The sequence below is a fragment of the Oncorhynchus gorbuscha genome, linkage group LG19 (assembly GCF_021184085.1).
Source record: "Oncorhynchus gorbuscha isolate QuinsamMale2020 ecotype Even-year linkage group LG19, OgorEven_v1.0, whole genome shotgun sequence".
In the NCBI taxonomy this organism is placed as follows: domain Eukaryota; kingdom Metazoa; phylum Chordata; class Actinopteri; order Salmoniformes; family Salmonidae; genus Oncorhynchus; species Oncorhynchus gorbuscha.
In genome coordinates, this window is record NC_060191.1 from 66422564 (window position 1) to 66438661 (window position 16098).

A 16098-nucleotide genomic window follows, 5' to 3' on the forward strand; every position below is an offset into this window, starting at 1 on the left:
TCGCTATCTCTCTCTGTCTCTCTGTCTCTCGCTGTCTCTCTTGCTGTCTCTCTCGCTGTCTCTCTCGCTGTCTCTCTCGCTGTCTCTCCGTCTCTAACTCGGTCTCTCTCAATTCAATTCAATTCAAGTGCTTTATTGGCATGGGAAACATGTTAACATTGCCAAAGCAAGTGAGATAGATAATATATAAAGTGAAATTAACAATAAAAATTAACAGTAGACATCACACATACAGAAGTTACAAAACAATAAAGACATTACAAATGTCATATTATATATATATATATATATATATATACAGTGTTTTAACAATGTACAAATGGTAAAGGACACAAGATAAAATAAATAAGCATAGATATGGGTTGTATTTACAATGGTGCGTGTTCTTCACTGGTTGCCCTTTTCTCGTGGCAACAGGTCACAAATCTTGCTGCTGTTATGGCACACTGTGGAATTTCATCCAGTAGATATGGGAGTTTTTCAAAATTGGATTAGTTTTCGAATTCTTTGTGGATCTGTGTAATCTGGGGGAAATATGTCTCTCTAATATGGTCATACATTGGGCAGGAGGTTAGGAAGTGCAGCTCAGTTTCCACCTCATTTTGTGGGCAGTGAGCACATAGCCTGTCTTCTCTTGAGAGCCATGTCTGCCTACGGCGTCCTTTCTCAATAGCAAGACTATGCTCGCTGAGTTTGTACATAGTCAAAGCTTTCCTTAATTTTGGGTCAGTCACAGTGGTCAGGTATTCTGCCGCTGTGTACTCTCTGTGTAGGGCCAAATAGCATTCTAGTTTGCTCTGTTTTTTTGTTAATTCTTTCCAATGTGTCAAGTAATTATCTTTTTGTTTTCTCATGATTTGGTTGGGTCTAATTGTGCTGCTGTCCTGGGACTCTGTAGGGTGTGTTTGTGAACAGAGCCCCAGGACCAGCTTGCTTAGGGGACTCTTCTCCAGGTTCATCTCTCTGTAGGTGATGGCTTTGTTGTGGAAGGTTTGGGAATCGCTTCCTTTTAGGTGGTTATAGAATTTAACAGCTCTTTTCTGGATTTTGATAATTAGTGGGTATCAGACTAATTCTACTCTGCATGCATTATTTGGTGTTCTACGTTGTACACGGAGGATATTTTTGCAGAATTCTGCGTGCAGAGTCTCAATTTGGTGTTTGTCCCATTTTGTGAAGTCTTGGTTGGTTAGCGGACCCCAGACCTCACAACCAGAAAGGGCAATGGGCTCTATGACTGATTCAAGTATTTTTAGCCAGATCCTAATTGGTATGTTGAAATTTATGTTCCTTTTGATGGCATAGAATGCCCTTCTTGCCTTGTCTCTCAGATCGTTCACAGCTTTGTAGAAGTTACCTGTGGCGCTGATGTTTAGGGCAAGGTATGTATAGTTTTTTGTGTGCTCTAGGGCAACAGTGTCTAGATGGAATTTGTATTTGTGGTCCTGGTGACTGGACCTTTTTTGGAACACCGTTAATATGGTTAATATTAATACCGTTAATACCGTTAATATTAATTTGGTCTTACTGAGATTTACTGTCAGGGCCCAGGTCTGACAGAATCTGTGCATAAGATCTAGGTGCTGCTGTAGGCCCTCCTTGGATGGTGACAGAAGTACCAGATCATCAGCAAACAGCAGACATTTGACTTCGGATTCTAGTAGGGTGAGGCCGGGTGCTGCAGACTTTTCTAGTGCCCGCGCCAGTTCGTTGATATATATATGTTGAAGGGGGTGGGGCTTAAGCTGCATCCCTGTCTAACCCCACGACCCTGTGTGAAGAAATTTGTGTGTTTTTTGCCAATTTTAACCGCACACTTGTTGTTTGTGTACATGGATTTTATGATGTCGTATGTTTTACCCCCAACACCACTTTCCATCAGTTTGTATAGCAGACCCTCATGCCAAATTGAGTCGAAGGCTTTTTTGAAATCAACAAAGCATGAGAAGACTTTGCCTTTGTTTTGGTTTGTTTGGTTGTCAATTAGGGTGTGCAGGGTGAATACATGGTCTGTTGCACGGTAATTTGGTAAAAAGCCAATTTGACATTTGCTCAATACATTGTTTTCATTGAGGAAGTGTACGAGTCTGCTGTTAATGATAATGCAGAGGATTTTCCCAAGGTTACTGTTGACGCATATTCCACGGTATTTATTGGGGTCAAATTTGTCTCCACTTTTGTGGATTGGGTTGATCAGTCATTGGTTCCAAATATTGGGGAAGATGCCAGAGCTAAGGATGATGTTAAAGAGTTTTAGTATAGCCAATTAGAATTTGTTGTCTGTATATTTGATCATTTCATTGAGGATACCAATCAACACCACAGGCCTTTTTGGGTTGGAGGGTTTTTATTTTGTCCTGTAACTCATCCAATGTAATTGGAGAATCCTCTAACTCTATCTTTATCTCTCTGTGTCTCTCTCTCGCTATCTCTCTCTCTCTGTCGCTCTTGCTATCTCTCTCTGTCTCTCTCGCTGTCTCTCTCCGTCTCTAACTCTGTCTCTCTCTCTAACTCTCTATCTTTATCTCTCTGTCTCTCTCTGTCTCTCTCGCTATCTCTCTCGCTGTCTCTCCGTCTCTAACTCTCTATCTTTATCTCTCTGTCTCTCTCTGTCTCTCTCTCTGTCTCTCTCTCGCTATCCCTCTCTCTCGCTGTCTCTCTCTCGCTGTCTCTCTCTCTGTCCCTCTCTCTCTGTCTCTCTCTCGCTGTCTCTCTCGCTGTCTCTCTCGCTGTCTCTCTCGCTGTCTTTCTCTCTCTGTCTCTCTCTCGCTGTCTCTCTCTCTGTCTCTCCGTCTCTAACTCGGTCTCTCTCTCTAACTCTCTATCTTTATCTCTCTGTAACTCTCTCTGTGTCCCTGTGTGTGTGTTTTATTCCAGAGAGTAAATTCACTAACCTATACCAGTTGTAACTGCTAACAGACAGCAATCACCTTACAGACTTGTACCGGAAAGAAGAGGTCGTCACGGTAACTGCAGCTGGGGGAGCCATCCAGAGCCCCCGCTTCCCGAACTCCTATCCCCGGAACCTGCAGTTGTCATGGAAACTACTGTCGCCCCACAACACCCGCATCGTCCTGGAGTTTGACTCCCACTTTGCGCTGGAGGAACCAGAGAACGATGTCTGCAGGTGAGAGAGGGAGGAGAGGATAGAGAGGTAGAGAACGATTGAAGCTCCAAGGAGAGAGAAAGTTGGCTGAGTTTGTAACGGATGAAAGGGGAGAGGGAGAAGGCTGGCATCCCTCTGATGGGGGGTATCGACATCTACAGAGTCTAAAGAAAGGAGGAATGGATGAAAGGGGGATGGAGGGATGGATGAAGGTTACCTTCTTTGTAGTAATGAAGAATATGTCCTTGAGGGTGAGAAGAGTGAATTGACTTTTAATCCCCAAACCAAAGGCAGCTGTCTTCGTAAGCATTTTAGACAAGAGAGAGAAACAGAGAGCGGGAGAGATGAGGAAAGATAAAGAGAAAAGAAAAATAGGGAGGTGACTCTGGGGATTGGCTCTTCAACAATGAACCATTTTCTACTGAACAGTGATGATTAATTGATTGATTAATTCATTAAATCCATTGATTGACAGGTTAGTGACCCTCTTCTCTCCCCCTTCCCTCCCAGGTATGACTTTGTGGAGGTGGAGGACATCTCAGAGACCAGTACTATTGTCTGGGGGAGATGGTGTGGTCAGAGAGTCCCCCCACGCCTCACCTCCAAAACAAACACCCTCAAAGTCACCTTCAAGTCAGACGACTACTTCGTGGCCAAGCCTGGCTTCAAACTCAACTACTCTCTACTGGTGAGTGAACACCAGGATGTGACTGCATCTCATTCCACAGAGATGGTGCTGGTGTTATAACGGCCAATGAATCTCTCATGCCATCCTTATGACAGTCTAATGTAGTCTGTGTGACAGAGGGTTCAAGTACGGTGCTGCCAAAATCCTTCCTGAGGTAACTAGCTGTGGGAATTAAGAGATGACTAAACCCATTAACGTATGTTTCCTTTGTAAGATCTCTAACTTGATTAAAGAGGAGGGAGAGGGAGGGGTGGAGGGAGAGGGAGGGGTGGAGGGAGAGGGAGGGGTGGAGGGAGAGAGAGGGGTGGAGGGAGAGGGAGGGGTGGAGGGAGAGGGAGGGGGAGGGAGGGAGGGAGGGAGGCTGAGTATGTGCTCTTTAAAAAGCCCAGTCTGGATAAGAAGATTAGATTTGTCACAACATCAGTAGTTAAATAGTGGAAGGAGATTTAGATGTTCCCTTGGCTTTCAGACACATTATGATCACTAAAGAGACAGAGGTTTTTATTCCACCCTCTAAAGCATTTTACTATAAACACACATTATGATCACTAAAGAGACAGAGGTTTTTATTCCACCCTCTAAAGCATTTTACTATAAACACACATTATGCTATAACACTCTACACTCCTCTCCATCCTGAATGATTCTGGAAGTGTCTCTCTCTGTCTCCCTCCACCCCTCTCGCCTGGAGAGGTAGGCATATACAGTACATGCCCGTTGTTATCCCTTCTCCACAGTGCATCGTCGTCTTCGTCCATGTTCTTTTTCATCCCTCTGCCCTTGTGTGTAACTGACTACTGTGTGTGTCCTGGGCAAAATCTGAATTGGAGACTCCGAGCTAGAAAATGGTATATTATACACTAAGGTTAACATTAGGCTATAACTAGCAATACAAATGGCTTTCTGAGATACAAATAATATTACTACACAGATCATATATCTAACGTTAGCTAGCGAACCTGCCAGCTAACATTAGCTAGCTAGCTAACAGTACGCTTTAAATTGCAATGAAAACAACTTTCTGACAGAAATAGAATTATATCATATCTGAAAATGTAGGTAGGTTGAGTCTCTTACCTGTATACATGGATGAACCCTTCTCCTTCTCTGTCACGGATGCCATGGTTACCATTAGTTTGAAGATGTAATCCGGAGACAGGTGTTTTATACAACAGCCTTCTCTGTGTTCTCTCTTTGACCCCCTCTGCATGTTTGCAATCAAACGCCAGAATGTTCTCCATCTCCTATCATACTCTGCTTCCACCGGGCATTCCACTGATTTCAAAACGCCAGAATGTTCTCCATCTCCTATCATACTCTGCTTCCACCGGGCATTCCACTGATTTCAAAACGCCAGAATGTTCTCCATCTCCTATCATACTCTGCTTCCACCGGGCATTCCACTGATTTCAAAACGCCAGAATGTTCTCCATCTCCTATCAATCTCTGATTCCACTGATTTCAAAACTCAGTCAACTTCTTCCTTGACAACAGCACTGTTGATGGCTGTTTCAGAAGACTCTACAATGTCTGGTTCAATGACAATGTTTTTACCTAAATTAGGGATTTCCTTGTTGTCTAATTCGTCAGATAGAGATAACAAGGCCCAATCGTTCTCCAGAAAGTGGAGAGCATTAGCAACACTTTTTTTACCGTTCTTTGGGAATATATTTTGAAGAAGTTGATTTAGAAAGGATGACCTACACATACTGAGCAGCTCATGTTATACAGAAGCATTCTACATGGCTGACCAACCCAAACGCATCTCTCTGCATGTCAAGCCCATCCATTATGTCAGCCAATCATGGCTAGTCTTTTTCTGTGGCTAAATCAACTAGGCTGGTTATATATATATATTTATATTATATTTATATTTATATTACATTTTTATATATATTTTTTTAATATTATATATTTATTTATTTATTTTAAAATCTTGGTATTTACAGATGGCATACGCGTTTGTAAAGACACTTGAAGTTCCAGAAGGCATTTCTGCCTCAAAAAATGTTTACTTTCAAATGGCCTCTCCTGTGAAGTAGTGACGTGCGAAATACGCCTAGTTTCCTGAAACGAGTCACCAGTTACATCCCGTGTGTACGTGTTTGGTTGTGATTGTGTGAAACCAGCACATTTCCCAGACAGGGAAGCTGCCATTAGATTGGCCTCCCAGTACACTCATACACTTACCCAGACAGGGAAGCTGCCATTAGATTGGCCTCCCAGTACACATACACTTACCCAGACAGGGAAGCTGCCATTAGATTGGCCTCCCAGTACACATACACTTACCCAGACAGGGAAGCTGCCATTAGATTGGCCTCCCAGTACCCTCACACTTACCCAGACAGGGAAGCTGCCATTAGATTGGCCTCCCAGTACACATACACTTACCCAGACAGGGAAGCTGCCATTAGATTGGCCTCCCAGTACACATACACTTACCCAGACAGGGAAGCTGCCATTAGATTGGCCTCCCAGTACACATACACTTACCCAGACAGGGAAGCTGCCATTAGATTGGCCTCCCAGTACCCTCACACTTACCCAGACAGGGAAGCTGCCATTAGATTGGCCTCCCAGTACACATACACTTACCCAGACAGGGAAGCTGCCATTAGATTGGCCTCCCAGTACCCTCACACTTACCCAGACAGGGAAGCTGCCGTTAGATTGGCCTCCCAGTACACATACACTTACCCAGACAGGGAAGCTGCCATTAGATTGGCCTCCCAGTACACATACACTTACCCAGACAGGGAAGCTGCCATTAGATTGGCCTCCCAGTACCCTCACACTTACCCAGACAGGGAAGCTGCCATTAGATTGGCCTCCCAGTACACATACACTTACCCAGACAGGGAAGCTGCCATTAGATTGGCCTCCCAGTACCCTCAAACTTTCCCAGACAGGGAAGCTGCCGTTAGATTGGCCGCCCAGTACACATACACTTACCCAGACAGGGAAGCTGCTGTTAGATTGGCCTCCCAGTACACATACACTTACCCAGACATGGAAGCTGCCATTAGATTGGCCTCCCAGTACCCTCACACTTACCCAGACAGGGAAGCTGCCGTTAGATTGGCCTCCCAGTACCCTCACACATACCCAGACAGGGAAGCTGCTGTAAGATTGGCCTCCCAGTACCCTCATACTTACCCAGACAGGGAAGCCGCTGTTAGATTGGCCTCCCAGTACACATACACTTACCCAGACAGGGAAGCTGCTGTTAGATTGGCCTCCCAGTACACATACACTTACCCAGACAGGGAAGCATCTCCTTAGTTTTGTTGACGTTGAGTGTGAGGTTATTTTCCTGACACCACACTCCAAGGGCCCTCACCTCCTCCCTGTAGGCCGTCTCGTCGTTGTTGGTAATCTGCCATTAGATTGGCCTCCCAGTACCCTCACACTTACCCAGACAGGGAAACTGCCATTAGATTGGCCTCCCAGTACCCTCACACTTACCCAGACAGGGAAACTGCCATTAGATTGGCCTCCCAGTACCCTCACACTTACCCAGACAGGGAAACTGCCATTAGATTGGCCTCCCAGTACCCTCACACTTACCCAGACAGGGAAACTGCCATTAGATTGGCCTCCCAGTACCCTCACACTTATCCAGACAGGGAAGCTGCCATTAGATTGGCCTCCCAGAACCCTCACACTTACCCAGACAGTGAAGCCGCTGTTAGATTGGCCTCCCAGTACACATACACTTACCCAGACAGGGACGCTGCCATTAGATTGGCCTCCCAGTACCCTCACACTTACCCAGACAGGGAAACTGCCATTAGATTGGCCTCCCAGTACCCTCACACTTACCCAGACAGGGAAGCTGCCATTAGATTGGCCTCCCAGAACCCTCACACTTACCCAGACAGTGAAGCCGCTGTTAGATTGGCCTCCCAGTACACATACACTTACCCAGACAGGGACGCTGCCATTAGATTGGCCTCCCAGTACACATACACTTACCCAGACAGGGAAGCTGCTGTAAGATTGGCCTCCCAGTACCCTCATACTTACCCAGACAGGGAAGCTGCTGTAAGATTGGCCTCCCAGTACCCTCATACTTACCCCTCTACCACCTCTAGGGCTGTGAGAGGCTTCATTTAACAGCTCTAATTTGTTGTGCCCTGTTGTATAGATAAGATGGAGGGAGGAGGAGAGGAAGAGAGAGAAAGAGAGGGAAGGGAGAGAAAGGTAGAACAGGTGTCTCAGATCCTATCATGCTGACAGCCGATAACTCCTTCAAAACAAAGAGAGGGGTGAGGAGAGCGAGCGTTATGAGAGGGTCTGAGTGGAGATAAAAACAATTACAGAGATGGAGAGAAACACAATGTAGAGTGTGAGAACAAGCAGGAACTAGACTATCAGTCATTCGTCATCACAACCACAATAGAATCATTACATAACCAAAATATCGACCATAACACAACCACAATACAACCATTACACAACCATTACACAACCACAATACAACCATTACACAACCAAAAAAAAAACCTATAACACAACCACAATATGATAAGATAACATATAGTTTATTAGTCCATATGTGATGGAAATGGGTCTTGAGCTTTAACCCGACCCCCCCCCCCGATACACACACAAGCACAACAACGCGATGTAACATGACCATGGCTCTGACTGAATGCTGTAGTGCTGTTCTTAATTTTCTAAACAAAATGAATCCTCTAGAACATGTATTCCCAAACTGGGGTATGTGAACCCCCAGGGGTACGCCAAATAAAAATGTGATTATTATTCTTATTCTGTATTTATTTTTTTCTCTTTTTTTCACATTTTAAAACAGTACATTTATATTTTCCAACCAAAGTTATTTTTTCTTGCCTGAGTAGCTTCGTTTCACTGACAAATCTAATGAAACCATCTAGTGTTCAGTGAAATAACAGCACATTGTCAAATACAAGCAGCCTCGTCAAATAATTCACACCCAATCACATTAACCGTTACACTCACGGTCCATATGTAGCCAAACGTAGCTGCTTCTCATGCTGGTCTCTGTACTGATGGTGCAAAAGCCATGACAGGGAGACATAGTGGACTGGTAACGTGTGTGCAAGCAGTTGCTCCCAACGCCACTTGGGTACACTGCAGCATCCTGACAGCTTGAAAGACCTGACAGCTTGAAAGACGTTTTGGACACTACGGTGAAAATGGTTCACTTTGTTAAAGCAAGGCCCCTGAACTCCTCCTGTATTTTCTGCGCTATCCAATGATATAGGCAGCGACCATGACAACGCTTTTACAACATACAGAAGTGCGTTGGTTATTAAGGGGCAAAGTATTGACACGTTTTTTAAATTGAGAGACCAGTTTAAAGTTTGTTTTGATGACCATAATTTTCACTTGTCTGACTGCCTGCATGATGAGTTTCTCACACGACTGGCCTATCTGGGTGATGTTTTTTCTCGCCTGAACAACTATATTCAATGTGCTGGACAAAATTGAGACTCTGATTAAGAAATTGGAGCTCTTCTCTGTCTGCATTAGCAAGGATAACAAATAAATCATTGTATGATTTTTGTTATGTGCAAATGAACTCAAGCTTACAGACAATGTCAAATGTGATTTAGTGAGTGAGTTGGGTGCACAATTACGCAGGTACGTTCCCGAAATGGATGACACAAACAACTGGATTAATTATCCCTTTCATGCCCTGCCTCCAGTCCACTTACCGATATCTGAACAAGAGAACCTCATCGAAATTGCAACAAGCGGTTCTGTGAAAATTGAATTTAATCTGAAGCCACTGCTAGAAACCATAAAAGTAGACTGTGCCGGCCTCCCGGGTGGCACCACTAACACTGCATCGCTGTGCCACCAGAGACTCTGGGTTCTCGCCCAGGCTCTGTTGTGACCGGGAGGTCCGTGGGACGACGCACAATTGGCCTAGCGTCGTCCGGGATAGGGAGGGTTTGGCCGGTAGGGATATCCTTGTCTCATCGCGCACTAGCGACTCCTGTGGCGGGCCGGGCGCAGTGCACACTAACCAAGGTCGCCAGGTGCACGGTGTTTCCTCCGACACATTGGTGCGGCTGGCTTCCGGGTTGGATGCGCTCTGTGTTAAGAAGCAGTGCGGCTTGGTTGGGTTGTGTTTCGGAGGACGCATGGCTTTCGACCTTCGTCTCTCTCTCGAGCCCGTACGGGAGTTGTAGCGATGAGACCAGATAGTAACTACTAACAATTGGATACCACGAAATTGGGAAGAAAAGGGGGTAAAATTCAACAAAAAAAACACACAAAAAAAGTGGACTGTGCCTTGGCAAATCGCGCTGTTAAGACACTGATGCCCTTTGCAACCGTATCTATGTGAGAGTGGATTCTCAGCCCTCACTAGCATGAAAACTAAATACAGGCACAGACTGTGTGTGGAAAAAGATGTAAAATGGAGACTCTCTCCAATACAACCCAACAGAGTTATGCAGAGTTATGTGCATCCTCTCAAGCACACCCTTCTCATTAACCTGCGGTGAGATATTCACTATTTCCAATGAACAAATAAGGTTTTATATGTAAGATGGCTAAATAAAGAGCAACATGACTGATTATTATTATCTGTGCCCTGGTCCTATAAGAGCTCTTTGTCACTTCCCACAAGCCAGGTTGTGACAAACTCAAACTCATTCTTATGTTTAATAAATGTATCGTAGAGCATGTGTGTGGCAGACTTATAATGATGGCAAAAACAACATTTGAGAGTGCGCTGACCCTGGTGCTAGAGGGGTTACACAGCTGGAGGTTGAATGTTTGAAGGGGTACGGGACTATAAAAAGTTTGAGAACCAGTGATTCAGGCTTAGTGGAGTTCCTCAGAACAAGATCCATCCAGGCAGAAATATGATCCAGATGTTGCCAGGCATTGCAGCTATTCTGAGACCCACTGAGGTTTTCCCATAAATACATCAACAGATATTCCCTGTGGCAAAACAACACCAAAATCATCTTAATCTCCTCCAGAAATAACATGTCTAAGAGGATGATTACAAACATATTATCAGTAGCAGGTGCATGTAAACATACTAAAGAAACACAAGGCAATAATGGTGTCATGACGTTGGCCTGGGGGTAGGTTTATGAGTCATAAATACCTCTTCCGTCCTTTTTGCTCTCTCTACCCTACTGACGTGAAATTTGAAAACCCCTTGGTTAATATAGAGATTCTGGAAACATCAGAAGGTGGGGGGAAATTAACTATATTCTGGTAATCCGACCAATTGAACTTAATGAATATGTCAGTTCGGTTGTCATCTGAGACATTCTCCTCAATGATATGATGACATAAACTCTACAGTGGAAAGTCTACACATCAGAGTTAACAGATTCACATGGAATTGTTGTTCAATATAAATGTTTGAATATAAAAATATTGGTGAAGAGATTAAATGTAATTTTAGCTTCCAAATGAGAGATTTGGGTTCAGGGCTCTGCTCAATCAGTGGCCCGCCCCTGTGAAGAGACATGGGTTATAAAACTTTTAAACACACCCTTCTCGCTCCAATATATAAAGCCTTGACGAAAATGTAACCTCCTGTTCCAAGTAAGTGAGGTCTGCAGCCTCTGCGTTAAAAGGACTAACATGTCAACAACAGAACTAAGCCAACCTCAGCGTGAGCTTTGGTTGCGAATGGTATGAACTTTGAACTCTTATTCACTACAGAAGTGGTACCTCCTAGCCGTTGAGTTAGCAACAGCAGCTGCAAACGCGGGCTAGGAAAGAACAGACAGAGTATCCAGTCTACCACACAACGACGTTACTACAACGTATTCAATTGACCACCAGAGACATTCTTCAAAGGACTCGGTTTGGCAACACTGCCTTCCATCTACCATCAACCTACCAAAGCGCAACTCAGAGTAAATATTTATTGCATTTTCCTTTTCCAAATGGGCGGTAATTTAGAATGCATAAGATACTGTATTTACAATAGCACAGCTTCTCTCTTTGTCCCTCAGTCTTCCCTCAGTCTTCCCGCTCCTTCACTCAAACCCAGCCCCTTTTCTTTTGTGTAACCAGCTGTCATATCTGTTCTGCCCGCTAAGGACATTTTCCTTTATGGCGTAATTTGTAATCAAGTTATGATTTAATTATGTGTATGTGTAATTCTGTGTGATTGTTAGGTATTTAGTAAATACATAATTAAACCCAATTTTGTATTGCTGATTCAACTTGTTAGCCAGGGTTTGTGAAGATCACCAGGTATTTACAACTTTCAGATGAGACTAAATTAAGGTGACGATTAATATTGACGTAAAATATTACTAGGTCTTTTAGAGTTTATTCGGAAGATAACAGCTCAATAAATATTATTTTGTGGTGCCCGACTCTCTAGTTAATTACATTTACATGATTAGCTCAAATAGGTCATATTAAATACGGAGAAAGGATTTTATAGAATAGCATGTCATATCACTTCATCCAGCATAGCCAAACACACAAAAGCACCGCTTCCCAAACCCTTCTTACCCTTTGACCATCTGAAACCTTTTCTACCCAGAAGGACCTAGTCTTGTCTGCCACGACTCTCCAGCTACCATTTAGGAAGCCGTGGCTTCATGTCCCTGTTGGTTTACTCTCTAATGGCACTGTAAACTGTTATTCCTATTAAAAGTCCCAGGTGTGTGCAAGTGCATGTGGCCTTAACCCAGCTGTCCCTGCATTCTCCTCTGAAGCACAGAACTGTGGGACAGTTTACTGAATCTGACTGCCTAATAAGGTCAGATGCTCACTCTGATACACATTTGGGGCTGCTGCAGTGGCCAAACACACACACACACACAATACATACAATACTAATGTATAAGACTCATAACAAAGAGGGAAGTCCACACACTCACTACCCCAGCTGTGTATGAGGTCACAGGGGTCTCTGCACAGTGTGTATCTGTGGGTTGCATGCGAGAAACACAGAAGCTATAAAACAAAAGATTAGTCACTAAGCTTGGAAGTCATCTCTGATTTACGTATCACACACACACACACACACACACACACACACACACACACACACACACACACACACACACACACACACACACACACACACACACACACACACACACACACACACACACACACACACACACACACACACACACACAAAGGATCAAACATAATATAGATACACACACACACATAGCATGCACAAATACAGTATCAGACACACACACACACACACACCTATGCAGACTCATACATAACATGAACACAGACACACAGTGCACATAGACATTGAAGTGGGTTCAGACTGCATGCTATGTAGATGTATAGAGTCACTTTGAACTTAATTTAACAGAGTTTTTAAGGTAAACCAGTTAACAGTGTCTGTGATGACCGCTCCTAGAACTGCTGCGTGTGTTTTTAGGAGAGCACAGTGCCATCACACAGTGCCATCACACAGCGCCATCACACAGCGCCATCACACAGATCAACCAGCCGCAGTTGCATATCAGCACGGGGTGTGTTCACAAGTCACCTTTCACAACCAGTTGTGGGTAGTGGCTCTCCTCTACCTATAGCACCTCATCTATCTGAAGAGAATAGGAATGCTGTCTGTGAACTCTTTTCAGCAGCTCTGTTGCAAACTCCTATTAACACAATGTGAAACAGATGGATGCTGACCACAGACAGTCGTGTTCTGACCAGTTCCTGATCCCACCACCTGGGATTCCACCAGGGATTATCCTGATGTTCTGACAGGAGTTACCAGAATAACCCAAATACCCCTCCTTCATTCTCTCTCTCTCTCTTCCTTCCAAATACCCCTCCTTCATTCTCTCTCTCTACATCCTTCCAAATACCACTCCTTCATTCTCTCTCTCTCTCCTTCCTTCCAAATACCACTCCTTCATTCTCTCTCTCCTTCCTTCCAAATACCACTCCCTCATTATCTCTCTCTCCTTCCTTCCAGATACCACTCCTTAATGATCTCTCTCTCTCACATTCCTTCCAAATACCACTCCTTCATTCTCTCTCTCTTCCTTCCAAATACCACTCCTTCATTCTCTCTCTCCTTCCAAATACCACTCCTTCCTTCTCTCTCTCCTTCCAAATACCACTCCTTCATTCTCTCTCTCTCCTTCCAAATACCACTCCTTAATGATCTCTCTCCTTCCTTCCAAATACCACTCCTTAATGATCTCTCTCTCCTCCTTTCCAAATACCACTCCTTCATGCTATATCTCTCTCCTTCCTTTCAAATTCCACTCCTTAATGATCTCTCTCACATTCCTTCCAAATACTACTCCTTAATAATCTCTCTCCTTCCTTCCAAATACCATTCCTTAATTCTCTCCTTCCTTCCAAATACCACTCCTTCATTATCTCTCTCCTTCCTTCCAAATACCACTCCTTCATTCTCTCTCTCTCCTTCCTTCCAAATACCACTCCTTCATTATCTCTCTCTCCTTCCTTCCAAATACCACTCCTTCATTCTCTCTCCTTCCTTCCAAATACCACTCCTTCATTCTCTCTCCTTCCTTCCTTCCAAATACCACTCCTTCATTCTCCTTCTCCTTCCTTCCTCCAGGATAATTCTCTTCCTACAGCATCCAAGACGAACTGGGAAGCTGTGACCCAGATGGTGAGTGAGACAGCACACACACACACACACACACACACACACACACACACACACACACACACACACACACACACACACACACACACACACACACACACACACACACACACACACACACACACACACACACACACACACACTCTTACAGCACATTACCATAACGCAACGTATCCATTTCATGAAAATCGCAAATGAAATGAAATAAATATATTCAAACACAAGCTTAGCCTTAGTAAGTTTAGCATGGCATAATGCTATGCTAGGCTGTGCTGGCAGCAGGCAACATTTTCACAAAAATAAGAAAAGCAACCAAATTAAATCATTTACCTTTGAAGAACTTCAGAAGCTTTCACTCAGGAGACTCCCAGTTAGATAGCAAATGTTCATTTTTTCCAAAAATAATATTTTTGTAGGCGAAAAACGTCACATTTGTTCATCCTGCTTGGCTGAGAAATTGACAGAAAAATACTTAAACTATAATGCATTAGCATAACGCAACTTTTTCTATTAATGAAAATCGCAAATGAAATGAAATAAATATATTGAAACACAAGCTTATAGCCTTTTGTTAACAACATTGTCATCTCAGATTTTCAAAATATGCTTTTCAACCAAAGCGACACAAGCATTTGTGTAAGAGTATTGATAGCCTAGCAAAGCGTTAAGCCTAGCATTCAGCAGGCAACATTTTCACAAAAACAAGAAAAGCATTCAAATAAAATAATTTACCTTTGAAGAACTTCGGATGTTTTCAATGAAGAGACTCTCAGTTAGATAGCAAATGTTCATTTTTTTCAAATAAATATTATTTGTGTAGGAGAAATCGCTCCGTTTTTTTCATCACTTTTGGCTAAAAAAAAAAAAAAAACGAAATTTCATTCACTACAACCCCAAACTTTTTTCATTATTAACTGCATAATATTGACAGAAACATAGCAAACATTGTTTAGAATCATCCTCAAGGTGTTTTTCACATATCTATTCGATGATAAATCCTTTGTGGCAGTTGGGTTTCTCCTCAGTAGCAAACGGAAAAGTACTTGCAGCTGGAGATTACGCAATAATTGCAATGGAGGACACCAAGCGACCACCTGGTAAATGTAGTCTCTTAGGGTCAATCTTTCAATGGTATGCCTACAAATACGTCACAATGCTGCAGACACCTTGGGGAAAACGTTGAAAAGGTAAGCTGACTCCTAGCTCCTCCACAGCCATATAAGGAGTCATTGCCATGAGGCGGTTTTAAAAAATGCGGCACTTCCTGATTGTATTTTTATCTGTTTTTTTCTGTAACATCAGTTCTGTGGTACTCACAGACAATATCTTTGCAGTTTTGGAAACGTCAGTGTTTTCTTTCCAAAGCTGTCAATTATATGCATAGTTGAGCATCTTTTCGTGACAAAATATCTTGTTTAAAACGGGAATGTTTTTCATCCAAAAATTCAAAGAGCGCCCCCTATATCGAAGAAGTTAAGGCCCCTGGAGCCTCAGACCCCTGAGTCAGACCCTCTAACCCTCCTGATCAGAAGTGGGATAAATTGCTTGTCCCAGCATGGAGATAGAGAGCTCTAGTGCCCCGGCATTAGGCTGATTTAAAGGTCACGGTCACAGTTCAGAGGGCAGGTCAGTCCATAGACAGACACACATTTATGTCACGTTTACACACACACACACACACACACACACACACACACA

The 16098-nt window shown here is 43.5% G+C and overlaps 1 protein-coding gene across 2 annotated transcripts in view; it reads left to right on the forward strand.

Annotated features, from left to right (window-relative positions):
• Positions 1–16098, forward strand: part of pdgfd (platelet derived growth factor d) — a 98791-nt gene that overhangs the window by 59345 nt on the left and 23348 nt on the right. For both annotated transcript variants that reach the window (XM_046316519.1, XM_046316518.1), the window contains exons 2-4: positions 2938–3127; positions 3617–3794; positions 14350–14403. In XM_046316519.1, the coding sequence (XP_046172475.1) occupies positions 2938–3127; positions 3617–3794; positions 14350–14403 (422 nt within the window). The remainder of the gene's footprint in view (positions 1–2937; positions 3128–3616; positions 3795–14349; positions 14404–16098) is intronic.